General features: G+C 50.2%; 2 protein-coding genes across 4 annotated transcripts; one reads left to right on the top strand and one right to left on the bottom strand.

Annotated features, from left to right (window-relative positions):
* Positions 1-7,194: 7,194 nt before the first annotated feature.
* LOC132491850 (torsin-1B) lies at positions 7,195-13,657 on the top strand. The gene is made up of 5 exons (XM_060100841.1): positions 7,195-7,460; positions 8,075-8,340; positions 9,593-9,768; positions 11,088-11,215; positions 11,522-13,657. Exons 1-5 carry the CDS (start codon positions 7,262-7,264, stop codon positions 11,761-11,763), a joined length of 1,011 nt encoding a protein of 336 aa, XP_059956824.1. The 5' UTR covers positions 7,195-7,261; the 3' UTR covers positions 11,764-13,657.
* A 2,946-nt stretch (positions 13,658-16,603) lies between these two features.
* Positions 16,604-25,689, bottom strand: TOR1A (torsin family 1 member A). 3 transcript variants are annotated; one of them, XM_060100698.1, is made up of 5 exons: positions 25,459-25,689; positions 24,476-24,741; positions 22,064-22,239; positions 21,835-21,962; positions 16,604-17,185 (listed from the first exon to the last, which is right to left on the bottom strand). In XM_060100698.1, exons 1-5 carry the CDS (start codon positions 25,637-25,639, stop codon positions 16,935-16,937), a joined length of 1,002 nt encoding a protein of 333 aa, XP_059956681.1. In that variant the 5' UTR covers positions 25,640-25,689; the 3' UTR covers positions 16,604-16,934. The 3 variants fall into 3 exon arrangements, with proteins under 3 accessions (XP_059956681.1, XP_059956682.1, XP_059956683.1); XM_060100699.1 differs by lacking the exons at positions 16,604-17,185; positions 21,835-21,962 and adding an exon at positions 23,292-23,473 and having other exon boundaries at positions 22,162-22,239; XM_060100700.1 differs by lacking the exons at positions 16,604-17,185; positions 21,835-21,962; positions 22,064-22,239 and adding an exon at positions 23,461-23,543.
* Positions 25,690-27,385: the final 1,696 nt, after the last annotated feature.

Raw genomic sequence — 27,385 nt, 5'->3', positions numbered from 1 at the left:
TTCTTTTTAAATATTTATTTATTTGGCTGTGCCAGGTCTTGGTTGCAGCACACAGGATCTTCTTTGCTGCATGCAGGATCTTTTAGTTGAGGTAGGCGGGAATTTTTTAGTTGCAGCATGTAGGATATAGTTCCCTGACCAGGGATCGAACTTGGGTCCCCTGCATTGGGAGCATGAAGTCTTAGCCACTGGACCACCAGGGAAGTCCCTGGTGTCTTCTTTAGCTTGAAACCCACAGTCCCTATGGATGCAATGCGTTAACTGCCTTCTCCAACCTTGGGTGTATGATCCATCTGGGAGGCAGATTTCTTTCCCCTTTGTGTTTTGCCTATGAAGCAGGTTGGCAGTCCTGAGCCCACGCCCATCGGGAGGTCAAAGAGGGTGGCTAGGTCCCAGGGGGAAAAGAAGCCAGCTTTGGGTTAAACACGTTCCTCGGAGAAGCCAGTTCAGTCATTCCTGAGCCCAGCTCCTGGCCATCCATTTGTGATTGACTTGGGGGCTGGAGGTGACATTTGTTTAAGGAACAACAGTGAGAGACCTGAGTGGTGTGTAGAAGCGCAGAGAACAGGAAACCTTTCCAGGAGGTTTTTCAACAACAGCAACACCACCTTGGGGTGTTTTCCAACAATGATGCATTTACAAAGAATTCTCCATGGGGCAGCTGGTCGGTCTCAGGTGATGTTGGTAGAACTTGGAGGGATTGTAAAAGTGAGATGGAAGAATATTAACCCCCCACCACAGCTCTGACGACACTGGATGGTAATTGCTGAGACCCCTCCCCAGGCGCCACCCCCGGCCAGATGGGCGCCCTGTTGGGCGGCACCAAGTCTCTCTTACTTATTGTAAATCCCCAGATGGACAGATACAGCGCCTGACATAGAGGAAGCCTTGGACTGCTAGAAGATGGATGAGTGCATTTCCAGCACAAGTAGAACAGACAAAGGTCATCCAGGAATTCAAGGAGAGAACTTTCCAGAAGTCTTGCATCCCATACCAACTGCCCCCTTCCTACCTCCTGGGTTCCCAACGTGTCCTGGATGTCCGTCTCACTGCACTCACCTCCCACACCGTGACCACACGTCTACTCATCCGTCTTCCCTGGGCCCTCTGCTAAGGTGCCCCTACACTCATCTCGTCAAGTGACCCTCAGGGCAACCTTATAAGGCAGGGACTATCGTTAGGGCCAGTCTACAAATGAGGAACCAGGGCCTAGAGAGCGTGAGTAACCTGCCCAGGGTCATATGCATGGTCACAGCAGAGGCAGAGTTTGAACCCAGGCAGTTTGTTTCCTGCCTGTTGGAGGAGAGAGGCAGGTCAGTGGGGGAAGAGCTCAGGTGGGGCCTCCGAAGGGCCCAAGTGCTCATCCTGACTCCACCACTTTCTACTCATGTGACAAGTTCCTTGGGCACGTTATTTAACCTCTCTGGATATTCACCTGTAAAATAAAGATTGCCACTTCACAGGGTTGCCTTAGAATTAAATGAGATGATGAGTCTAGTGCACCCAGAACCTGATCCTTAGCAAGCACTTAATAAATAAAACGATACAAAATAATGTTATTTTAAAAACATATGATAGCCTATAAAAAGTGTCTGAATCTGCAGTGATAGAAAGCAAATCTGTGGTCGATTGACAGGGGTGGGGGCGTCAGGGGAGAGGTGAGAATTACAAGATGGCAGGAGGAATCTTCTGGGCGTGAAGGCCATGCTCACTACCCTGATTATGAGGATAAATATGTCAAAATGTAACAAATTGTACACTTTTATTTTTTTATTAATTAATGAATTAATTAATTGATGGCTGGGTTTGGTCTTCGTTGCTGTGCGCAGGCTTTCTCTAGTTGCGGTGAGCAGGTGCTACTCTTTGTTGCGGTGTGCAGGATTCTCATTGCAGTGGCTTCTCTTTTTGTGGAGCATGGGCTCTAGGTGCGTGGGCTTCAGTAGTTGTGGCACGTGGGCTTCAGTAGTTGTGGCACGTGGGCTCAGTAATTGTGGCTCATGGGCTCTAGAGCGCAGGCTCAGTAGTTGTGGCACACGGGCCCAGCCGCTCCGTGGCATGTGGGATCTTCCTGGACCATGGCTTGAACCTGTGTCCCCTGCATTGGCAGGCGGATTCTTAACCACTGCGCCACCAGGGAAGCCCTGTACACTTTAAATGTGTGCATTTTGTTGTATGTCAAACCTACCTCAATAAAGCTTTTTGAAGGCATATGTAATATTCTATAGCCATTAGGATTTCATAGAAATAAAGTGCGAATCCCTGTATAAACGATAACAAGAAGAACGCCAAATACCATGTGCCCCAGCAGAGCCCCTCTGTATAAAATAGACACTGATAAGACTTAGATGAGAACAAGTCTTCGGGCCGACAGTTGGCTTTTTATTTTTATTTATTTATTTATCTATTTTTAGCTGTGTTGGGTCTTCATTGCTGTGCACAGGCTTTCTCTAGTTGTAGCGAGCGGGGGTTACTCTTTTTTTTTTTTTTTTTTTTTTTGCGGTATGCGGGCCTCTCACTGCCGCGGCCTCCCCTGCTGCGGAGCACAGGCTCCGGACGCGCAGGCTCCGGACGCGCAGGCTCAGCGGCCATGGCTCACGGGCCCAGCCGCTCCGCGGCATATGGGATCCTCCCAGACCGGGGCACGAACCCGTATCCCCTGCATCGGCAGGCGGACTCTCAACCACTTGCGCCACCAGGGAGGCCCCGGGGGTGGGGGTTACTCTTTGTTGTGGTGTGCGGGCTTCTCATTGCAGAGGCTTCTCTTGTTGCGGAGCACAGGCTCTAGGCGCACGGGCTTCAGTAGTTGTGGCACATGGGCTCAGTAGTTGTAGTGCATGGGCTTAGTTGCTCCATGGCATGTGGGATCTTCCCAGACCAGGGACTGAACCCGTGTCCCCTGCATTGGCAGGTGGATTCTTAACCACTGTGCCACCAGGGAAGTCCGACAGTTGGTTTTTTATATAATCTAGGGGTTTGAACTTCTGTTGTCATTTTTTTCTGGAGGTCACAGAGGTAGTGAGGGCAGGATTTGAACCCACGGCTCTGAGTCCTCAGACCAGCAGCTCACCAGTACCCTCTCGTGCTTCACTCGGTGCGAGTAGGTCTCTGCAGCCTTGAGCAGTTTCCCATTCTATCAGCGTGGTCACACCTCTACTTACAGTCAACTCCGAAACTTCCCTGGAAACAGGTGTGGACCAGGGGGCGCTGTCTTTGGTCCTGAAAATCTCTGCCCACCTCGAACCAAAGGGCAGAGCCCTATCTGCAGCTCCCTTCCAAGACTTTCCTGGTTGCGCTTTCAAGTTATGACGGCCTTAAGGAGTCAAGTTGGTGGTTTTGAATGTTTTTGTTTTTGTTTTTTGCGGTACGTGGGCCTCTCACTGTTGTGGCCTCTCCCGTTGCGGAGCACAGGCTCTGGACGCACAGGCTCAGCAGCCATGGCTCACGGGCCCAGCCGCTCCGCAGCATGTGGGATCTTCCCGGACTGGGGCACGAACCCGTGTCCCCTGCATCAGCAGGCAGACTCTCAACCACTGCGCCACCAGGGAAGCCCTTGAATGTTTTTTATTAACAATTTAAACACTGTAGGTGATGTTCCAAGAGAGAAATGACAGAAAGATTAAAGGGGAAGGGGATAATGTAGGGACAAGAGGACGGGTGGGAGGTGAGATGACCAGCCTTCCAGGGACAGTGATGCAAGATGGCAGCTACCATGGGCTTGGACGATTTTTGAAAACAAAATGTGGATATAAATACCCAGAAGCACTCCCTTTTGTAAGATTTATAACAAAAATTAATATGACTGGAGTTAATAGTTCTAATGGAGTGGTCACCCAGTAGCCAAATCAGTGTTAGCAAAATGGCAGAATTCATGTAGCATCAAACTGGTCCAAAGAGAGCTTCAGCTTCTAATGTTGTCTAAAGAAAACATGAAACACCCTCAGCTGCCTGAAGGACAGTATTACAGCAATTAATAAAAAAGATAAACCACAGGCTCTCCACCACCCGCCTCCCAATCCGATTTCTTCATTTTCCACAGCAGCAAATTTTCTAGGTACGTCTTGCAGACCTCAGAGTACTAGAAGTTCCCATTCACAGGCAATTTCTCTTAAGATATGCTAAATGAACTAGTTTTTATCTTAAGATACTCACTGATACTGGAAATATATGTTGTTTTACACTCTTTAAAACTTTATTTTATTTTATTTTATTTTTTGCGGTACGCGGGCCTCTCACTGTTGTGGCCTCTCCCGTTGTGGAGCACAGGCTCCGGACGCGCAGGCTCAGTGGCCATGGCTCACGGGCCCAGCTGCTCCGCGGCATGTGGGATCTTCCCGGACCGGAGCACGAACCCGTGACCCCTGCATCGGCAGGCGAACTCTCAACCACTGCGCCACCAGGGAAGCCCAGGGTTACAATTTTTTTCATAAATAATTATTAAACCAAGAATTAAGATTTTATGGAAAATCTATTAATGAGATGGATGGGGTTCTCTCTCTTTTCTTTTTCCATTTACTTCGTGTATCCACTGGGGAAAATTACTGAGTGATTTTTCTTCTTTCCAGAGGGCCAGAGGTAAGACAGGGGAGGTGAGAAAGGAAGCTTCAGAAAGCTGGGCCACTGGGGTCTTGCTCAGGGAGGAAAGAGGAAAGAGGCTACGTTTCCACTGTACAGCACAGGGAGCCATATTCAATATCTGGTAATAACCTATAATGAAAAAAATCTGAAAAACTGAATCACTTTGCTGTATACCTGAAACTAACAAAACCTTGTAAGTCAACTATACTTTAATTAAAAAGACAGACAGACAGACAGAAAGAAAGAAAGAAAGAAAGAAAGAAAGAAAGAAAGAAAGAAAGAAAAGAAAGAGGCTGAGTTTCTAGGATTGGCATCCTTACAGTGACCCATCCCACATGTCCTTGGGAAGTCTTCATCTACCTCCAGGTGTTCACATACCCCAGGGTGAAGGTGGCCGGCTTAAGACAGGGTAAGGCCCACCACAAGGGCTGCCACCCTACCTCCAGAAAGTTGGGGCTCAAAGCACCTCTCCAGGGACGCCTGACAAGCTTTCTCCACCAGGGCTGGTGTGAGCAGGTGGCCTGGCTGCCAGGCCCTCTGTTATCTGTTGAACCTAATCGGTTTTCCTGCTGGCTCTGGGACAGAGGCCGCCTCGGGCATGCAGTTGGTCAAGTCCAGCGCGCTCCCTGGGGTGCAGCTGTGAGAGATGTTGGAGCAGCTCTGTGGCCTCCAGGGGATTTGCAACACGGGGTGGGGCGAGTGTGTGGAGAGCAGGAGGTTGAGGCCATAAAAGTTACAGAAACTGGTTCATTCCTTCTCTTCCTAGCTGAGTGGTTCTGGACATGTGACCCCACTTCTCTGGGTCTCAGTTTCCCTATCTGTAAAGTGGGGATCACAACAGTCTCTTCCTCTTGAAGTTGTTGGACATACCAATGGACTGATGCATATAGAGCCCTTACTGCTGCAGACAGTTAAGAGGTCAGGAAGACCTTTTACTGTGACTGTCACTGCTTTTGACTCTCTCAGCAAATTGTGTGAGGCTCACAAGTCAGGAGAGACTGTTTATTTTTTTAAAGATTTTGTTGACGTGGACCATTTTTAAAGTCTTTAATGAATTTGTTACAATATTGTTTCTGTTTTGTGTTTCGGTTTTTTGGCCGCGAGGCATGTGGGATCTTAGCTCCCCGACCAGGGATCGAACCCGCGCTCCTTGCATTGGAAGGCAAAGTCTTTAACCACTGGACCGCCTGGGAAGTACCAGGAGAGACTGTTTAGACCACTAGTGTTTGAAAGGAAACTTTTGTGTCTTTAAGGATTGTATATAGTGCTGGAAGGAATCGATGGTGTTTGGATCTGGAATTACAAAAGCTCAGTAGCTGGTATTTATGACTCTAAAGATAACACAGGGCTTCCCTGGTGGTGCACTGGTTGAGTCCGCCTGCCGATGCACGATGGGTTCGTGCCCCGGTCTGGGAGGATCCCACATGCCGCGGAGCAGCTGGGCCCGTGAGCCATGGCCGCTGAGCCTGCGCATCCGGAGCCTGTGCTCTGCAATGGGAGAGGCCGCAACAGTGAGAGGCAAGCGTACTGCAAAAAAAAAAAAAAAAAAAAAAAAAGTGTTTTTGGCTGTGCTGTGGCATGCAGGATCTTAGTTCCCTGACCAGGGACGGAACCCATGCTCCTGCAGTGCAAGTGAGAAGTCCTAACCCTGGGCCGCCAGGCAATTCCCCTGTGCTCTGCTTTATCCCCAGCATACGGCACTGGATCTGACACAGCCAGTGTCTGTTAAATATTTGTTGATACACTGGCTGATGAGTGAACTCAACCAACTTCGGCAAAGCCTGGGCCAGCGTTACCTGAACAAACCCAGCAGCCATCGTGATCTTTGATCTGACCATGTCATTCCCGGTGTGCAACCTTCTGTGGCTCCCTATTGCCCCCCAAACAGAGGCCTTCCCCTTCCAGTCTCTGCCTAGCTCTCCATCCTCCTTCTCACCAGCCTCCACCGTGTGAAATACTTTCAGTTCCCCAAACTGCACATCCTGCATATTCTGTTCTCTGCATAGAACATCCTACTCCTCCGTTTTTGCTTGGCTAACTCCGTTAATTCTCAGTTCAGACTGACAGCGTTCCCTGCTCCATGGCCTCGGCGCTTCTCTGACCGCTCACTATTGGCCCTTGCCCACTGCCTGCCTCTCCCAGAGCCTAGAAGCTCGAGGCGGGGGCGGGCAACCCCATCTCCTTCCATGCTGTCTCCCAGCATCCAGCAAGGGGCCTGCCTTGTAGCGTGCTCAATGAAAGAGTGCGCTTCTGGGTTTGTGCACACCAGGGCACGTCCGCCTTGGTGTAGCCCCAGTGCTCAGCCTGGGGCCAGGCACCCAGAGCACCCTGCAACTGTTTCAGGAAGGCAGGCAGGATGGGGAGACTTGAGAAAGGCTCACGATAGCTCCAGGGGACGTGAAGAGAGGGATGACAAAGCAAAGCGTGAAGGATCTGAGAAGCTCTTAAGAAAAAGAAACCGTAAAAGCTAGCCGTGCGTTTCACCTGCAGCTGAGAGAGTCACTACCCCTTTCCGTGGCTCTCGCAAAGATGGTGGCGCGGAGCCACGCCCCTCGCCAACAAGGCCTTCCCACGGTGTGTTGGGGGTGGCCTGCGGGCGGAGGTGACGCACGGATCGGAAGTTCGTCCCCAAACTCGGCCGCCCGGGCGGCCCTAGCAGCGGCTGTGGCTGGTTGCGAGCTGGGCGATGCATCCGGCTGGGCTGTTCTGGGTCGCCGCGGCGCTGCGGCTGCTGCTGGAGGCCCACGTGGCGGCGGCGTTCGACCCTATCAGCTTGGGCATCGCCATCGGGGCCGCGTCGGCCCTCACCGGCTACCTGTCGTACAAGGACCTGTACTGCCGCTTCGCCGAGTGCTGCCGAGAAGAGCAGCCGCTCAACGCGTCGGGTACGGCGGGTCTGCCCCGGAGGGGCTCGAGGGGCGCGGGCGCCAGCGCCCGGCACCCCGCGCTTACCCTGAGGTGGGGTGGGAAGGAGGAGGGTTGGGGCCTCGGTCCGGACTCCAGCCTCGGAAGCCGTGTCTTCGGAGACAGATTCTCCGGATCGTGGGGCTCTGCCCAAGTTCCTTTCTAAAAGTTTGGATGCGTTGGGATGACAGTAAGAAGAAACTGAAAGCAGCAGCCCTTCGGCGCCATGTCACCCCTGTTAAGTAGTTTTCAGATGTGCAGCGTCTGCCCAGAAAGCCCACATTTGGCCCTCGGTTTTCTTACAAGCCGGAAGGGGTGGCTGGGGAAATAGCAAGCAGCTGAGTCAAGAGAGGGCCAATCCTTGGATGAACGAACACATTTGGCTTCCTTTTCTAGTCCATTTCCTTGGAAGTGGCGTCGTGTGACTGCAGCCCGTGTGGTTCTGCCTCGGCGCTAACCCTGGGGTTTGGCAGAGACCCTGCTGGACCACTTGCTAACCTGTGCCTCTCACTTTGGCCAGCTGGGGAGAGTGCTGCTTTTCTGGTGCACGTTTAATGTGTGTTTTTCTCTCTTGTTCCCGGGCTGGCTCCTGCAGCCCTCAAGCTGAATTTGGAGGAGAAGCTCTTTGGGCAGCATCTGGCCACAGCGGTGATTCTCAAGGCGCTGACTGGCTTCAGGAACAACAAAAATCCCAAGAAACCACTGACCCTTTCCTTACACGGCTGGGCTGGCACGGGCAAGAATTTTGTCAGCCAAATTGTGGCTGAAAATCTTCACCCAAAAGGTCTCAAGAGCGACTTTGTCCACCTGTTTGTGTCGACCCTGCACTTTCCTCACGAGCAGCACATAAAACTGTACCAGGCAAGGAATTCTGTTATCCCGTCCCCTGGCCTCTCGGACCCGTCCGGGCGACCTGCTCCCTGACTCCGGCCTCTGCTGCTTTCCTTTGCACTCCCGTAGCCCCAGGCCCCTGCACACTTCCCCCACCCTGGTAACCCTTTGCCATCTGCAGAGCTCTCCTGCAACTTTTTTTTCTCGCTGATTCCAAAATAATACAGCTGGGTAGGTGATGTTATTTCCATTAAAAGATGGAGCCAAGAGCGGCAAGGCGACTTGCTCCTTAGAATTTTTGTGCAAATCAGAAACCGGGACCCAAATCTCCTGACTCCCAGTCCACAGGGTAGCTGTGTTGCGCGGTGCGTATCTTCAGTATCCCCATCACAGCCCTTGGTTAAGTGGAGCAGGTCATGCGATTTGCTTGGACACGACTTCATGTAAGGCTCCTCCTATGATGCAGCTTCAGCTTGGCCTCTGCGGTTAGCAGTGGAGACCAGACGATTTTGTTTCTCCTCAATAGCGTTCACTTCCTTTGTTCCTCCCATCCTTCCCATTCTTGGCATTGCTGTGTTAAGTCGTCCCGTAGGGCTCTCATTTAAATGGACGTCCTTGTGAAAGTTAGTGTTCCTGCTGTTAGGTGGGGACTGAAATAAGGAATAGAAACTGAACAAGGAAGTGAAAGTGGATATTTGCCCCATAAACTGTAAGACAGGGAAGACTGCCAAAAAGAGAGAATGATTTTCTTATTTACCAAATTCTGTCATAAATCCCTAGAAATACACGAACAAACGCTTTTCATGAAATGTCATCTAGGTCAGCACCTTTGTTCACTGCACCAGTAAAAGGCACTGGTCTTGGGATGCTGTGCCGGTCTTAGTCTAGTTTCTTATTCCTCAGTATGTCTGGTAAAATTAACATGAGATTCCCAGCCCTAGGGAGATGAAGATGACAGGTTGGTGAACAGTGAAATGATCAATATTCACGTATCTTAGACCCCGATACCTTTAAAAAGTCACATTTGGCACGTCATTTGAGTTAGGAAAACACTTATTTGCATTTTAGCACCTATCTCTGCCAGTTTCCACTTCTTATAGATGAAGTTTTGGAAAAGCTCTCAGCCAGTGAGTGGAGGTTAGGGTGCGAGTTTTCTTTGTTAAACCCCAGAGAGCTCTGATTTTTCACCTTCCTGAGCATGAGGAACAGTGGAGCGCCCCTGCTCCCCTGGGCCTATCTTTTGAGTCCCTGCATCCTATTTCTTCTCTTATGGTTGGTGTAGGACCAGTTACGGAGGTGGATTCGGGGTAACGTGAGTGCATGTGCGAGCTCCGTGTTCATATTTGACGAGATGGATAAATTGCACCCGGGGCTCATTGATGCAATCAAGCCATTCCTAGATTACTACGAGCAGATTGATGGCGTGTCTTACCGGAAGGCCATCTTCATCTTTCTCAGGTCAGTGGGAGGTGTTTCTCTGAGGGCACACAGCCCTTCATTCTGCCAGGGCTAGAAGGAGGTCCTGGCAACCTCAGCAGGTGCCAGGGACAAAAGTGCCAGCCTGGCAAAAGTGACTTGCGGACTTCTTTTACTTTGGGGTTGCTAGTGTCAGCATGGTACAGAGCAGGGGAAGGAGGAAACAAATGAAGGAAATAGTAGATAACAGGTAATTTCATTACCTGCACATGTTGTCTCTGAGGGTTATAAAAAGTTGTAGCGGACTTCCCTGGTGGCGCAGTGGTTAAGAATCCGCCTGCCAATGCAGGAGACATGGGTTCGAGCCCTGGTCCAGGAAAATCCCACATGCCGCAGAGCAACTAAGCCCGTGCGCCACAACTACTGAGGCTGTGCCCTAGAGCCTTCGAGCCACAGCTACTGAAGCCTGCGTGCCTAGAGCCCGTGCTCCGCAATAAGAGAAGCCACTGCAATGAGAAGCCCACGCACAGCAACGAAGACCCAACGCAGCCAAAAATAAATAAATAATTAAAAAAAAAAAAAAGTTGTAGCATGACACACCAAGTTCTGAAAAGATTTTCAGTTCCTGAGGGCAGGTGCTATTTTTTTTGTCTAGTAACACTTAGTAAATATTCCTTGGTTAAGAATAAACCTTAGAGAAATATCACAATCTGATTCCATATTAGAAAACTCAAGTGTTTCCTGATGATATATGACATTTGTAAGAAGTCATTACAACCCTTTAATACATATAGACTGGCTTATATATTTGACTTTGAAACAAGCTGTATAGGGACCTCCCTGGCGGTCCAGTGGTTAAGACTTCGCCTTCCAGTGCAGGGGGTGCAGGTTCGATCCCTGATTGGAGAGCTAAGATCCCACATGCCTTGTGGCCAAAAAACCAAAACATAAGAAAACTGAAGCAGTATTGTAACAAATTCAATAAAGACTTTAAAAATGGTCCACATCAAAAAAAAAAAAAAAAAAAAACCGCATAGAAACTGAAAAAAAAAGAATAAACTTAGAGCAGGTACGTTTCCTGATTAGAGAAGTCTTTTTATTTTTAATTAATTTTTATTGGAGTATAGTTGATTTACAATGTTGTGTTAGTTTCTGCTGTACAGGAAAGTGAATCAGTTTTATGTATACATATATCCACTCTTAGATTCTTTTCCCATATAGGTCATTACAGAGTATTGAGTAGAGTTCCTGTGCTATACAGTAGGTTCTTATTAGTTATCTATTTTATGTATAGTAGTGTGTATATGTCATAGAGAAGTCTTAATGTGTGATTTTAATCTTCGTTTCTTTGGCCAACTCAGCAATGCAGGCGGGGACCTCATAACTAAGACGGCCCTTGACTTTTGGCGGGCAGGGAGGAAGAGGGAAGACATCCAGCTGAAGGACCTGGAGCCCGTGCTGTCTGTTGGGGTCTTCAATAACAAACACAGTGAGTGCCCCTGGCGAGGAGCCCTCACCCTGCCCGCGGTCACGTGTCTCTCTTTAAGCCTCTCACGAAACCACAGAATCTGCTCGCCTCCGTGCCTTGGTTGAAGTAGGGACTTTTTCGGAGGGCATTCTATTCTAGAAGCTAGTTAGCAGGGGTAGCCAACCGGTCCTTACATCACGCTTGACCAAAAGAGAATCTTGAGGGCTACAGACGTGAAGCATGTGCTGGGCCCTGTTAGAGCAGCGAGCTTGGCCGGGTGACAGGGACAGGAACAGGCGAGAAACCCAGCTGTGCCTTGTTTCCCAGGTGGCCTGTGGCACAGTGGACTGATAGACAGGAACCTCATCGACTACTTCATCCCCTTCCTGCCCCTGGAGTACAGCCACGTGAAGATGTGCGTGCGGGCAGAGATGAAGGCCCGTGGTTCTGCCGTCGACGAAGACGTCGTCACCAGGGTGGCAGAGGAAATGACGTTTTTCCCTAAAGACGAGAAAATCTACTCAGACAAGGGCTGCAAGACAGTGCAGTCACGGCTGGATTTTCACTGAACTCTCATCCAGATGGGGTGAGATGCGGCTGGGAGCCCAGGGAACTCGGGGCCTGGCCTTTCCAAGCACTTTGAAGACCTCTTCAGGGTTTACACATTTGCACCTGTGGACTTGCGGGACATGGAAGCTTCTAAGGGTTGATTTTTGAAATGATGCTCATCTGTTAAGGGTACTTGTCATTTTGCAACAGGACAGCAACCCAGCTGTTCATTGTGGTTGAAGATGAACTTTTGAAGTCCCTCCCCTCCCCTGCCACTACCACTTAACTGACCTTGACAGAATGACAGAAGTGCCTTGAAAACAGCTTTGTGAGTGAGACCAAGGACTCTTTCTGACCCAACGGTACCCACACCTCAGAAGCTGAACTGAAGGAGTTCAAGGGCCCCGCTGCAATCCGGGGAGCGCTGGGTTTTCACCTGCCAGAAGCATTCTTCTGCTCTAGTTCTTTTTTTTACGGAGCGCGTTCACTGACTTGAAGTATTTTCAGGTAAAATCGGTGGCACCTTCAGGCAGTGTCGTGTGGGAGGACCTGGGCCCACAGGCCGAGCACGCAGCTGGGGGAACCGCCTGTGTGTGGCATGGGGGCTCCACGCCAGGGCCCTGCAGCCAGGCAGGACAGGCAGGACCTCTCCGTCTGTCCGTGGCTTTGCTGCTGATGACAGCCCTGGTCATGGAATTCCTTCTCCCAACTCTTACTTGGTACCGATCGCTGCCTTCCTTGTACCACCTCTACTCCTTAACTTCAGCCCCGGCTAGATGTCCCCCCAGCCATATCATCCCTGAAGTCAGATCAGAACGCGACTGTTGGCTTTGAGTCCTTGGCTCCCACGGTGAAATGTTTGTCTGTTAAAGTTTACACGTGGGTCAGTCTCTCACTTGACTGCACAGAACCATTTGAAATCCGTAGGACAGAGTCCTTCTCCACGGATGACACGTGCCGACTGAACGGTCAGCTTGCACGTTCTCGTTGCTAAAGTGGAAGTACTGGACACTAGAAGTGCTCGAGTTTTCAAGGATATGTATATTTTTTATAATGTTCTTCTGAATCTTAGATAATAGAAATGTGGGACATTGCTCATTTTAAAACATGGGAAGGAATAATTGCCTATTCCTTTATCAGATACTCTTAAGGTTGTGGCTGATCCTGGGTGTCATCTGAGAATGATACCCTGTATGGCACTGTCAGGCTGGGCTGCCCTGGCCACTGGGAAATACGACTTCCATTCCAGCCAGTGTGGATCATTCTATCTTGTAGTTGCAATGCAACTGCAGACATGTGATGAGAACATGCAGCTTTTTTCTATATAAGATGTGGCAGAATGAATGTTCCTCCCACATGGCAATGCCTTATAGAGGATCATACTTAGTCTTTAAAAAATGCCAAGGTGGGGCTTCCCTGGTGGCGCAGTGGTTGAGAGTCCGCCTGCCGATGCAGGGGACACGGGTTCGTGCCCCGGTCCGGGAAGATCCCACATGCCGTGGAGCGGCTGGGCCCATGAGCCATGGCCGCTGAGCCTGTGCGTCCGGAGCCTGCGCTCCGCAGCGGGAGAGGCCACAACAGTGAGAGGCCCGCGTACCGCAAAAAAAAAAAAAAAAAAAAAAAAGCCAAGGTGAGGCTTAAAATTTTTAGTACATGTTCTCAAGTTGGAGCTAAGTTATGTTTCTTTTGTCACCTTTTGGGTGTCTGGTCAGGAGGAGATAAGATTTTTTGTTATGATGCAATAAACTCAACACACGTTGGTTACCTTTGGACTGCTGTTAACTGATTTGTAACTTGAAAAGGCCACAGCTGCTCATGGCCCAGTATCCCCACCCCACGTAAGATGCAGACAAACTTAAATTGACCTACTGAATGTCAAATAATAAAGCCTACATTTTATCATGTGAGATGCCACTTGCAGATTTTGTCTCTGGTTTATTTGGTAGCTCTGAAAAGTCTGAGCTTAGAATAAAGGCTCTTCGATAAGTCAGGTGTCTTTAGGCTCACCGTACCCTGGACACGCTGGGTGGCATTCTTTTTTTTTTTTTTTTTTTTTTTTTTATGGCTCACAGGCCCAGCTGCTCCAGGGCATGCGGGTTCTTCCCAGACCGGGGCACGAACCTGTGTCCCCTGCATTGGCAGGCGGACTCTCTACCACTGCGCCACCAGGGAAGCCCTGGGTGGCATTCTTTACCTCATAAAGAATCAGTATTTACCTTAGGGAGTTCCCTGATGGTCCAGCAGTGGAGAATCTACCTTCTAGTGCAGGGGACGTGGGTTTGATCCTTAGTTGGGGAACTAAGATCCCACATGCCGCAGGACAACTAAGCCCGTGTGCCACAATCAGAGAGAAGCCCGCACGCTGGAACTAAAGACCCGACGCAGCCAAAAATAAATAAAATTAAAAAAAAAAAGTATTAGACCTTAAAAAAACATTTACCTTAAAGGCTGTTATCCCCAAACAAATACAAAGTTAAATTGGATTAGATGATGGGTTCTACTCCATCGAGTTTTCATGGATGAAAATATCATCAGAAAGAGCTGGTTGTCTTCCTAACAAATATATTCTCCTAAAATTAACGTAGGAAGGAAACTGAGGCACTCAAACGTGACTCACGGCTGCCATTCTGAACCTAAGCAAGGCCGAGCTCAGACCGGGAAACCTACTTGCCTGGTCTTGCCTGCCCTGAAGTGGTAAATAATGAAATCCTTGTTATGTTAACCAGATTTCAGCTTAATCCCTTAACCTGGGCTCTTATCTTCAGACAGTGATTTGTTAACACCAGCTCTTCCCAGGACTGAGGATGGAGCCCTTTCTAGAAAGCTGAGACCCTCTTCGCCACCACGTCACCCACTCCTGTAAGTTCCCAGTTGGAGGTGCTCATCCCATGAGGCTGCCCTTCTCCGTCTGGGTCTCAGGCTAATGTCGCTTCTACTTCACCCCATGCTGACTCACCTCAAAGACTGAACTTTCCAAGGGGAGTCAGGGGACCCCTGTGTTCCCTAATTAGGGACTCCCAGGTGCTGGGGCTGCCATTTTCAGATGAACGGTTTGCCCTACTCCGTTACCCCCGGGGCCGTGACAACAGGCCAGCTTCAGGTCAACATCAAGCACTTTCCTATGTTCCGTGCTGCCTTAGGGGGCCTGGGCGGGTGGGTAGCCATGAGGCAGAGGGGTCCAACCCATCTTCTGTGCCTGCTAATAACTGCCCCTGCGAGCACTGTGCAGATGCTCGTATCCCACAGCGGCCCTCAGCAGCCCTCGTAGGCACAAAGGTGTGTTGCACAAAACAAGGTGTGTTTACATTCCGACACTGCTCTGTACTCCTGGCCGGCTTCTCAGCGGGAGGTATGTCTGTAGACTTGAATGAACTCCACAGCTGAGTGTCGGGAGCTCCAGGGGCCCCCTTGATGGAGTGGGACCCCACGGGCAGCTGAGCAAGGAGCCGGAGCTGCCAAGGTCCTCGGAGTCCGTGTCACACTCTCCTCCATTCCAGCCTGGGCTGCACTGTTAGGTCTAAATTCACAGCTTAGGGACTTCCCTGGTGGCGCAGTGGTTAAGACTCCGCCTGCCAACGCAGGGGACACGGGTTTGAGCCCTGGTCCAGGAAGATCCCACATGCCGCGGAGCAACTAAGTCCATGCGCCACAGCTACTGACCCTGTGCTCTAGAGCCCGCGAGCCACAACTACTGAGCCTGCGTGCCACAACTACTGAAGCCTGCACGCCTAGAGTCTGTGTTCCACAACAAGAGAAGCCACCACAATGAGAAGCCCACGCACTGCAACGAAGACCCAATGCAGCCAAAAGTATAATAAAAAAAATTTTTAATTAAAAACAAAAGCAAGTCACATGAGTGTTTATAAATAAATAAATAAATAAATAAATAAATAAATAAATAAATAAAATTTATTTTAAAAAAAAAATCTGCCTACCAACGCAGGGGACGCAGGTTCGAGCCCTGGTCCGGGAAGATCCCACATGTTGCAAAGCAACTAAGCCCATGTGCCACAACTACTGAGCCTGCGCTCTAGAGCCTGCAAGCCACAACTTCTGAGCCTGAGTGACACAACTACTGAAGCCCACGTGCCTAGAGCCCGTGCTCCACAACAAAGAGAACCCACCACAATGAGAAGCCTGCACACTGCAATGACGAGTAGCCCCCGCTCGCTGCAACTAGAGAAAGCCTGCACACAGCAACAAAGACCCAATGTGGCCAAAAATAAAAAAAAAATAAATTAAAAAAATATATTCACAAATCATACACAATTTTATTGTAAAATGGTAGCTGTTTGCATTAATAAATAAAAACACTGTTCTCAGCATCCTGGGGGGCAGCTGAGCTTCCCTAGAGGTTTGGGGAGTTCTGATTCAATATAATGAAAATTAGTAATCAGTGAGGAAGGTTTTAAGAAAATATGGCAAAACCTGGTACAGAGCGTGCGGCTCATTTAGGAATGGAAAGAAGAGAAGGGCCTTTGCAAAGCTGACTGACCGGCCAGTGACAAGCTGCAGATGCTTTTCTTTCGAGGAGATTCTGTTTCTAACAAATTGTTCATGACGTTACTAAGATCATTCCCACAGTTCACAATGCTACTGTGACGAAAACTCTTGGGGAGGACATTTAGGTCTTGTCTGTGACGGGCCTGAGTGTGTCCCCTTACACATTTGTCCTTCTATAAACCCTGCCCTTGCGACGGTCATCCTGGGACAGATCGGCTCACTGCTAGAGCCTCCGTCCCCAGTACAGCGACACCATCCTACAGAAGACAGGCCGAGGACTCAGGCTTTTTAGCAGTAAAGACATCACAGTGTATGTTTGAATGACAGGAACGTAAAAACACACACAAAGCCAACAACTTAAGAGTCTGAAAAGTTTCTTCATAATGTTAAAAACCATTTTAAATAAAATTATCACATTTTCAGTAAAACTGATTCATCCTTCCTTGAAACAGAAACACTTGAAATTAAAACATGATTTTTAAAAAACCATGAGGCCTGGCGGCTGGCTGCTCCTGCTTCTGCAGGCTCTGGGGCTGTTTCCACCTGTGATGCGTCACCGACGGCCCACAGGCCCTGCCGGATGAAAATAACGCCCAGGAAAGTGCCTGTCCTGTCACACCGGGATAATTCATTTTACTCCTCTTCCGGGACCAGAGCGGGGATGCGGGAAGCGACATCTCTGGTGCCATCAGTCATCGTAGTAATAATCTAACTTGGTGAACACAGTTTTGCAGCCTTTGTCAGAGAAAACTCTCTCCTCTTTGGGGAAAAATGTCATCTCCTCGGCCACTCTGCTTACAATGTCCTCGTCAACTTCGTAGCCTCGGGACTGCATTTCGACTCGGATGCACATTTTTAGGTGTTTATATTCCAGGGGGAGGAAGGGAACAAAATAATCAATGAGATTTCGGTCAATTAAGCTGCTGTGCCAGAAGCCACCTGGGGAAAAGAAAAAGGTGCTGTTCATCCATTGTCCACCCACCTATCCACCTGTCCACACACATCTGCTGGGTGTCAGCCATGAGGTGGAGCCCCGCACCTGCCCTCATGGGGCTCACAGCCTAATGAGCAGTCAGACTAGCCAGGGAGCTCACCCAGGGCAACCGCGAGGGGTGACGCTCCTGTGAAAGCCAAGGGCAGGGTGATGCCGCAGTGGGCAGGGAGGCCTCTCGAGATGGGATCGCTAAGATCTCAGGCGGGTACCCTTCCTATGCATTTATTAAAATTTTTAGATATGAAAAAAAAAAAGGATCTGAAGTGGGAAAGGGGCTCACCACCCACCCTGGAATAAGCAAGCAGGCCGAGTAGGAAAGGGAGCAGCTTCACAGAAAGTGAAAGGTGAGAAGAAGAGTCCCCAGGGAAGGACCAGCACTCCCGCATCTTGGAAATTTGCGACTGGCTGGGGTTCCAGCGGCTGGGATTAGCAACACGGTAGAGACCCACTGCGGCTGCTGGCATGTCCCGACCCTCCAGAGTGTTTGCGGGACCAAAAGCTAGAATCCTCAGTAATGTGTGAAGACAGCGCTCTGTTACGGCCACAGGGCTCGCACTTTCCCTGGATGAGGCCTGCCTCTGCCCAGTCTCGGGTCCTCCAAGATTCCCGGCCTCTTGACCCTCCCACTTCCCCTTTGGAGATGACGCAGCACCCACTGGATCACACTCAGCGTTTCTTTCTGAGGAGGGTTTCCCTTCCGCCTTGCCACTTCACCCCTGTGCCTTAATCCTGGTTTGCCTCCGACATCAAGTCCATCCTGTATTTCCCCCCACACCACCAAGAGGTTCTCTGAGCCCACCTGCTTTCAGCTCAATTCTGACACTCTCTACCTGGAGACTCCATCAGATCCCACAGGTTAAGGAAGCAGCCCCACAAGACCGTCCCCTCCTTCGGCCACCAACCAAAAGTTCGGGTTGTCACCTGTGCTTCTGAGGTTCCAATGACCCCCTCCTTGGGTTCAATTAATTTGCTAGAGCAGCTCAAAGAAACTCAGAGAAACATTTTCTTACTAGATTACCGGTTGATTATAAAAGGATATAACTCAGAAACAGCCAGCTGGAAGAGATGCACAGGGCAACGTATGTGGGAAGGGGCGTGACCCTTCCATGACCTCTGAGCGCATCACTCGCCCCAGATCTCCACGTGCTCACCAACCTGGAAGCTCTCCAAACCCTGTCCTTTAGGGGTTCCATGGAAAATTCTTTACATAGGCACGGTTGATTAAATCACTGGCCACTGGTGACTGATGCAACCTTCAGCCCCTCTTCCCTCCTGGGAGGTCTACAAGGGCTGGAGACGGAAAGTTCCAACCCTCCGATCAAGGGTTGGTTCCCCTGGAAGCCACCCCCGACCCTGGTTATTTTCCAAAAGTCACTCATTAACACAAACTCTGATGTGATTGAAAGGGGTTTGTTAGGAATATCAAAGACACCATTATGGCTCTTATCATTTTGAAACTCCAAGGGTTTTAGGAGCTCTGGGCCAGAAAATGCGGATGAAGACCAAATATACTTTTTTTACTATCAATCACATCTGGGGTTTATTCTTTTCTTGCCCAACGGTGCTTTGCACACAGCTGGTGCTCAATAAACATCTGACTGCCTGGATGCGGTGGAGTCTGTGGCCGTGGGAAAGCAGCACATGGAGCGCCGAGCCGGACAGCCCTGGCCAGGTCGTCGCCGGCAGGCCTGCCCTGTGCCAGGTGCGCCTGAGGCCCGAGGCAGGGGAGGGAGGAGAGCCAGGCAGACGTGGACCGGCCACCTGGTAAACAGACGATTCCAGGTGGTGCCGCGGCCTGTGAGCACTGAGCTGGGGCCATCAGGCAAGGAGAGCAGGAAGCTAATCAGCCAGGGAGTCAGGATGCCAAGGACCCGCCACACAGGGGCCCTGAAGAGTGCTCAGGTGGAGCGAGTGACTTTACAAACCACCAACCGACCACTGACCGACCACTCCGCAGTCTGCGTCCTCAGCCTGACCCCCTGCCCCGGAACTGTTCTGGAACTTTAGCCACCTGCTCCGCATCTCTGCCTTCAGATGAGTCATCCCTTGCCAGACACGCCCCTCTTCATCTCCCACCCTCTCTGCAAACCTCCTCCTCCTCCTGCAGGCCGTCCCCTAAACGGCAGTGTCACCCTGCCAAGTGCTCAAGCCGGATTCTCGATTCGTCTCTCTCATTCCCACACACAGTCCCTTAGGAAATCTTATTGTTTCCACCTTCAAAATACATCCCAGTCAGACGGTGTCCCACCTCCCCCACGGCTGCCACGCTGGACCGAGCCGCCATCATCTCCCCCCAGGTTGTTGCAGCTGCTCCTCGCTGGCCTCCCCGTCCCTGCTGCCTTCAGTCTGTTCTCCACCCGGCAGCCAGGTGGTCCTGTTAAAACTAGGTCCGATCAGGGAACTGTCTGCTCAAAACCCTCCAGGGGCTCCCTCTTCCACTTGGAGCCAAGCCCAAGGCCCTCCTGTGGTTCCCCAGGCCTTCCATGATCTGCACCCCACATCAAGCTCCACCTCTCATCTGACCTCCCGTCCCCTGCGTTCATCCTGGCCCAGGCACACTCCTGCCTCAGGGCTCTCGCGTGTGCTGTTCCCTCCCATGAAGTGCTTTTCCCTCCCGTGTCCACATGGCTCCCTCACTCCTCGGGTCAGGCCAGATGTCACCCTCACAGTAAGCCTTCCCTGACCACTGTATTTAAAACTGCAGGGACTTCCGTGGTGGTGCAGTGGTTAACAATCTGCCTGCTAGTGCAGGGGACGCAGGTTCGATCCCTGGTCTGGGAAGATCCCACGTGCCGCGGAGCAACTAAGCCCGTGCGCCACAACTACTGAGCCTGCACTCTCGAGCCCGCAAGCCACAACTACTGAAGCCCACGTGCCACAACTTACTGAAGCCCGCACGCCTAGAGCCCGTGCTCTGCAACAAGAGAAGCCACCGCAGTGAGAAGCCCGCGCACCACAGTGAAGAGTAGCCCCTGCTCACCGCAATTAGAGAAAGCCCGCGTGCAGCAATAAAGACCCAACGCAGCCAAAGATAAATTAATTAATTTTAAAAATTAAAAAATAAATAAAACTGCAGCTCACCCTCGTCCCACACCCCCCAACCCCTATTTATTGGTTTACTTTTTCCCTATTGTGGGAAAAGGGGAAGATAAATCTCTACCTCTACGTAGATATGGGTCCCAGCATCTGACACGTCTCCTTACTTGTTATCATTAGGATAGAGACTCCACGAGAGTGAGGATTTGTGTTTTGGTTCACTGCTGGGTCCCCAGTTCTTGGACCCGTGCCTGACACCTAGTAGATGCTCAACAAATACGTTGAGTGAACGAATGAAAGGGTTCAGCCATCTGCCTAAGGCCGGAGTCAGGACGTGGCTGAGCCAGGCCTGCCCAGATCCAAAGCTCATCCTCTGGAACCCTCTGGAACCTGCAGCGTGGGTTCTAGGCCAGAAGCACTTGCTGTGGTATTCAGGGGCTGAGACTTCTACTGCATGTGTTCATACTTCTGGCATGCCAAGAATCTACTCAACACACTACAAAATATTTTGTCTTTCACCGTTAACATTCCACTTGCACGAACTGACATAAAGTACCCCATTACTGTTCATGTAACTCTGAAGTGCTATGAATTTCTTGACAAGTCTGTTTCAGAGGAGACCTTCTGTTTTACAATTTCAAGAACAAACCTGGGCAAATGGTAGCAACCCACCCACATGGCTCACGGATTTTACCCAGTGGGTCAGTCTCCAACATGGTGTCTTTCCACATCCAAGGGTTCAAGGTCAAAAGTGAATGTGTCAGGTCACTGGCAAAGCAATAAGCTTGGTAGTAAAAGCTCATGCTCCGGAATAGAGATACCTAATAGGCTGTGTGTCCTTGGGCAAGGGTTCTCTCTCTCTGAGCCTCAGTTTCCCCATCTATAAAATGAGGACAACAGTAGTTTCTACCCCAAGAGGTAATTATGGAGATTAAAGGAAACGTGCAGGTAGAGAGTTTCACACAGTGCCCAGTACAGAACAGGGGCCCAACCACTGCTTGGCTGTTACTCTCGGGCACAGACCCTCAGGGTTCTAGGTTAATGTGCAGAAAGAAAGGGATCTAATGGGCCCATCTCCTCCATCAGAGGCTCCCCAGCAGCCTTCCTTGTTCCACCACCCGCTTTTACAAAGGAAAATGATTTGGCTGAAAAAACCAGGAAACGAATTTTCAAGATCTTGATGATCAACAATGTCCCTATTTCTTTAAAACAGCATCTCCCAGACTTGCGTATGTGTAAAAGTCACCTGGAGCTTATTAACACAGATTCCCTCAGGAATTTGGACTCAGGAGGCCTGGGGAAGGGACTGAGAATTGGTATTTCTAACCAGCCCCCAGGTGATGGTGAGGTCGTCAATTTAAAACTTAGGGGCGCGGGATCATGAAGTAGGGGGATGTTGTGCTGGGAATGGATGGCCTCGCTTACCGTTTTTTTTTTTTTGGCCGCACTGCACCGTGTGTGGGGTCTTAGTTCCCCAACCAGGGATCAAACCCACAGCCTCTGCATTGGAAGTACGGCGTCTTAACCACTGGACCACCAGGGAAGCCCCCCCACTTACTGTTCTTGTTATTGAAGGCCGACACAGACAAGGCATGCTCCATGTCTCTGAGCTTGATTTCTTCCCTCTGCTTTCCACTTCTCCAGAAGTCTAAAGCCACGTCTGTGATCCTTTCTGCTCCAGCATTGCTGCAAAAGAATGCTAGTGAATAAGGACTGGGGTTCTTTTCCCCAAAGCCCCCAGGCTGGAGCTCAGAGCTCTTCAAACCATGTCCCAGCCCCGACCTTACCTGAGAAATACGAAGATGGCTTTCTGATAGGAGACCCCATCCAAGTTGTCATAATAGTCTAGGTAAGGCTTGATGGCGTCTATGAGGCCAGCATGCATCTTGTCCATCTCATCAAATATGAAGATGGACCTCGCACAGGCACTCACGTTGCCGCGAATCCACGACTGTAACTGATCCTGAGTGACAAGGGGGAAGAGCCAACACACAGATGTTCAGAAGTGTGAGTGACACCGCCAGAGTGAGCATTATTAACGCTACGACTGCCTCTACAAAGGCTGCATTTACGGACTACTTACTGTGTGCTCCCCACTGTGCTAAGAACTTTATATAAGCTCTTTTGTTTCTCACCACAACGCCATGTAGTAGGCATTATCATACCCATTGTACAGATGAGAAAACTGAAGCACAGAGAGCATAGTCAACTGAGATTACAAAATTTGCCCCAGATTACAAAATTAGTATGTGACAGAGCTAAGATCTGAATCCCACCCTGCCTGATTCCAAGGCCCCACACTCTGATTGTAATTCTTGTCCTGCAACATGTCACGTCGATGCCGTGTCACTGAGTTGTTGGGCCTTTGTCATCAAAATGGCAATGTTAATACATATCCTGTGTACACCAGCCTTCTTGGAAGAAGGCAGAGACCAAGTAACCTCTTTTCTCATTCAGTCCTTAGATCAGCCTGGAGAAGGGGCTCTAACTTTCCAATGGGGGAAGTGAGGAGAACTCCAGAGCACACACACTTGGGGATGAGTGTGGTGAGGCAACACTCTTGAGTTTCTGGAACAATGCCTGGAGGTTGCTGAAATAAATTTGCTTAAGTGGAACATTCCCTAAGAACATATTTAGGTACTTCTTATATTAAACAATCAAGATAAGAGCGAGAAAGGACCCTTTACATCAGAAATTTGAATTATGGTTCTATACAGGTCTTTCCTGGGTGTAAGGAGAAACAATTAGCTATCTGTTTCTGAGGAAAAATCTGTAAGTTACAATGACTTGACTTCTTGACTTCTTATGATTTGGCGTTTTGCTTGGCTACTCGGACCACAGTTACAATGTTCCATGGGTACATATTTAAGCAGTAACTCTGCTCTGTAGGTATGAACTAACCTCTGTTTACAGGACGAGAACCTTAGGGGAGCTGAAGTGACTTGCCAGAGTCCACAAAGCGAACCACCTTTTTTTTTTTTTTTTTTTTTTTTTTGCAGTACGCGGGCCTCTCACCGTTGTGGCCTCTCCAGTTGCGGAGCACAGGCTCCAGACGCGTAGGCTCAGCGGCCATGGCTCACGGGCCCAGCCGCTCCGTGGCATGTGGGATCCTCCCGGACCGGGGCACGAACCCATGTCCCCGGCGTCGGCAGGCGGACTCCCAACCATTGCGCCACCAGAGAAGCCCCGCGAACCACCTTTTAAACAAGGATTCCTTCATGTCTGGCAGGCTCCAGCAACCAAGGTCTTCCCATTCTGCTTCTCCCACTTACAGACAACAACAGAGAACATGTATCGAGCACTCACTGCAGGTTAAGATGCTGTTCTAAGCACCGTTCATACAATGTTTTATTGTGACCTTCCAAAACCCACCATAGTAGTTACTACTGTGTTCCCTATTTCACAGATGAGGAAACTGAGGTGTAGAGAGGTTAAGTAACTTGCTCAAAGTCACACAGCTATTAAACAGTGAAGACAGAATGCTAACTAGGATGACTAACTCATCTCTATTTGCCTGGAACTTTCTCAGTTGTAGCACCGAAAGCCCCACATCCCAGAAACTCCTGGACAGTTGGTGACCCTGATGCTCTCCCAAGCCAAAGGGAAAAATGTGTTCGCACAAGTGAGGATTAAAAAAGGCAATAGTTAACATTGATTTGAACGCTTATGTGCCAGGCATCATGTTACATACTTGACACACAGAGCTCAAGAAATCCTCACAACTGCCATTTGACAGATGAAGAACCTGAGTCTCAGGGAGGTCTTGTGACTTTCCCACAATTACACAGCTGCAAGGAGCCTTAGGGCTCAAATCCAGGTGTGCCTGCCAACAAAGCCAGACTGTTAAATAGGGAGTTAAACCGTAAAAGCAGACTGAGGCCTCCCTAGAAACATTTCCTCTTTTATAAAACATGTTAGATTTGAAGATCTTTAAACTGGATTTGATTATGTCCATCTCTCAAATCCTACGACCCCACTTAATATCACACTGAGCCTGTTTTCAGAAACCACCACGAGCTTTGATGGTATAATTGCTTCCTGCATCTCCAACCCTCTGTAAGTTCCACACTTTTCAAAGGGGGAACTGATGCATTTTCAGGGCTCACTCATTTCAACACGGAATTTCCAAATCCCGTTCCCCAACAAAGAAACCCCAAACCCAGCATCATCCAGGAAGGATCCCGAAATTTGGCCCTTGCCTTATACAGGGTGATGTTGGAGATGTGAGGGAAGTGCAGTGTGGCCACAAACAGGTGGACGTAGTCACTGTTCAGACCACCCTCGTAAATATTCTCTGCGATGATCTTGCTGACAAAATTTTTGCCGGTGCCCGTCCACCCGTGTAGGGAGAGGGTGAGAGGTTTCTTGGGCTTCGGGTTGCTTATGAAGCCAGACACAGCATTTAAGATGACTTTCTTTGCAAGATGCTGTCCAAAGAGCTTGCTGTCCAGATCCTTCTGCAGCGCTGGGAAAAACAAAGCCAGTCAGGCGGGGAGGAGGGGGACACACGTGGCAAAACGCAGCCCAGGTTACAGGCTCATGGGAAAGTCAGCGAAGCCCGCTAAGCTCTTCAAGCGTCTAGTGAGACGCGGATGTAGGTAAGCACTTGGCCCAGGTGACCGGCGGGTCCAGCAGGCCCTCCCTCTACTAGTCCTGCCCGTTCCCGAGCCCTCCTTCCTGAAGAGACCCTTGGCTCCAGTGCCTCCGCCACCAGCGTGAGCCCCTCATCCCCGCTCGGTCCCTCCCGCCCCACGCCCGGCAGGAAAAGGGCGGCGGTTCGGCCCTTACTGCTCCGCGCCGTTAGAGTCCCCACCAGCCTTCCCGTCTCCGGCGAGGAAGGAGTAAAAACTCTCTGGAGTTAGTTTCCAATCGTCCACACTCCCAGTTTCTGAGCGAAGGTGCCCAAACAGCAGCTGGCCTCCGCAGGTCTCCGACCAAAGTCCGGTCTGCCTGTGGCCGTGGCCCAGGAGCCAGGCCCCATCCCGCACTCCGGTTCCGGGTCCAGCCCCCGCTGGCCTCAGCCCTGCCCGGGCTTCCGGGTCTCCTGGACCCCAGCCTCTGACCCCCGCCCCAGCCCTAGCACCAGCCCCCAGCGCCCCCCGGGCTTCCGGGCCTCCTGGACCCCAGCCTCTGACCCCCGCCCCAGCCCTAGCACCAGCCCCCAGACCCTTCCCCATCCTACCGTCCCGGCTGAGGCTCCGCTTCTGGCTGCAGCACTCGGCGAACAGGCAGTAGAGGCGCGGGTAGGAGATGTAGCCGGTGAGGACGCCGGCCAGGGCCAGTCCCACGCTGATGGGCTCCACCGCCCGCACCGCCAACGGCGCCAGCAGCACCAGGCCCAGTGCGGCCCGGCCCAGCTTCATGCCCGGACCCGCGCCACCCGCGCGTCCTCACGCCTACCGCAGACCGGCGCTACCGCCAGACTGCACTTCCGGTCCCGCCCTCCGGGGGCCGCCATCTTTGTAGCGGGCGGACCTCCTCCGACGCCGGCGGCCGCCATCTTTGTGAGGGGCACGGCCCTTGCCTGCTTTGGGCGCTGGGGCCGCTGGAGGGGCAAATTTTTTTTTTAATAAAACATTTTTGGGAACAGTTTTACATTCATAGAAAAGTTGACAGGACAGTACAGAGAGGTTCCATATTACCACACCCCCGCCCGCACAGGTTCCCCTATTATTAACATTTTACATTAGTATGTTACATTTGTTAAAATTAATGAACTTATATTGCTAGATTGTAACTAACTAAAGTTTCTTCATATTTCCTTAGGTTTTACCTAACGTCCTATTTGTGATCCGGGATCCCATCCAAGATACCACATTATATTTAGTTGTCATGTCTCCTTAGCTCCCCTTGGCTGTGGCTGTTTCTCAAACTTTCCTTGGTTTTGATGACCTTGAGAGTTTGGGGGGAGTACTGGTCAAATCTTTTGTAGGATCCCCAACTATTGGAATTTGTCTGATGCTTTCCTTATGATTAGACTGGAGTTACGGGTTTTAGGGAGGAATATACTTTACAGAGATAAAGTGCTATTTTTATAACATCATATCAAAGGTACATACAGTCAACATGATTTCTGTTGATGTTGACCTGCATCACCTGGACAAGGTAGTGTTGGTCAGGTCTCTCCCAGGTAACGATATTTCCATTCATTCATTCATAATTTTTTTTTTTTTTTTGCGGTACGCGGGCCTCTCACTGTTGTGGCCTCTCTCGTTGCGGAGCACAGGCTCCGGACACGCAGGCTCAGCAGCCATGGCTCACGGGCCTAGCTGCTCCGCGGCATGTGGGATCTTCCCGGACCGGGGCACAAACCCGTGTCCCCTGCATCGGCAGGCGGACTCTCAACCACTGCGCCACCAGGGAAGCCTCATTCATTCATAATTTTGAGGATCGCCTATGGACTCGATCCTGGGGATTCAAGAAAAAAATGAGGCACACGTGATTCCTGCCTTCAGTGAACTTGCATTCATTCGAGTGAAGGGGAAAAAAAGCTAGAAGAAAATCTAGTTTACAGATGAGAAAACTGAGGCTCCGAGGCAAACGGATTTGTCCAACGACTTAAGAAAGCTGTGAGCAGGGCTCGGATCTGACTCCAAAGCCACACCTCTCTAATCACACAGTACCTGCTTTAAATCAGCCCAGGAGTCAACCGACCTGTTCTTTCCTCGTCACAACCTGTGTAACTATCTCAGGAAAAATGGCACAGGTGGGCCATACCTGACAGCTCAGAGACTGGAGCCTGTCCACCTCTCTTAACCTAAATGAGAAAATCCCTCTCAGTGACTGAATTCTGCTTTTGAGCTGCCCAACCCCCAGACTCTGAACACATTACCTAGCGTTGGTATAAGAAGACACAGTACAAACAATAAGGCTGGGTCCATTTCATATTTAATACTTAAGTGCTAAAAGTGATAGAAATTGTTTTTTCTTTCATAATGAAAAGAAACAGATAACTTTGTAAAAGTCAGAAAATACCAGTGTCCCTTTGATCTCAACCTAGATTTTTCTGCTGTCAGCTGGATCCACTGTAAACAGTGATGGATGCATTTCTGAACCCCACTCCAGATACTTGAAAATAGGAGACATGATTGCATATATAATAATCATAA

The sequence above is a fragment of the Mesoplodon densirostris genome, chromosome 6 (genome assembly GCF_025265405.1).
Source record: "Mesoplodon densirostris isolate mMesDen1 chromosome 6, mMesDen1 primary haplotype, whole genome shotgun sequence".
Taxonomy (NCBI): Eukaryota; Metazoa; Chordata; class Mammalia; order Artiodactyla; family Ziphiidae; genus Mesoplodon; species Mesoplodon densirostris.
Note: the sequence above shows the minus strand (reverse complement) of the source record. Positions and strands in the feature narration are given on the sequence as shown.

Bases quoted from the DNA above. Each gene is read 5' to 3' on its own strand.
- TOR1A (XM_060100698.1), bottom strand. From the start codon at position 25,639: ATGAAGCTGGGCCGGGCCGCACTGGGCCTGGTGCTGCTGGCGCCGTTG. The intron at 21,963-22,063 runs GTAAGGTCGGGG...ATTCTTTTGCAG, and splicing joins GCCATCTTCGTATTTCTCAG to CAATGCTGGAGCAGAAAGGA. The intron at 17,186-21,834 runs GTAAGTGGGGGG...TCTTTTCCCCAG, and splicing joins GGCCTTCAATAACAAGAACA to GTGGCTTCTGGCACAGCAGC.
- LOC132491850 (XM_060100841.1), top strand. From the start codon at position 7,262: ATGCATCCGGCTGGGCTGTTCTGGGTCGCCGCGGCGCTGCGGCTGCTG. The intron at 9,769-11,087 runs GTCAGTGGGAGG...TGGCCAACTCAG, and splicing joins GCCATCTTCATCTTTCTCAG to CAATGCAGGCGGGGACCTCA. The intron at 11,216-11,521 runs GTGAGTGCCCCT...CTTGTTTCCCAG, and splicing joins GGTCTTCAATAACAAACACA to GTGGCCTGTGGCACAGTGGA.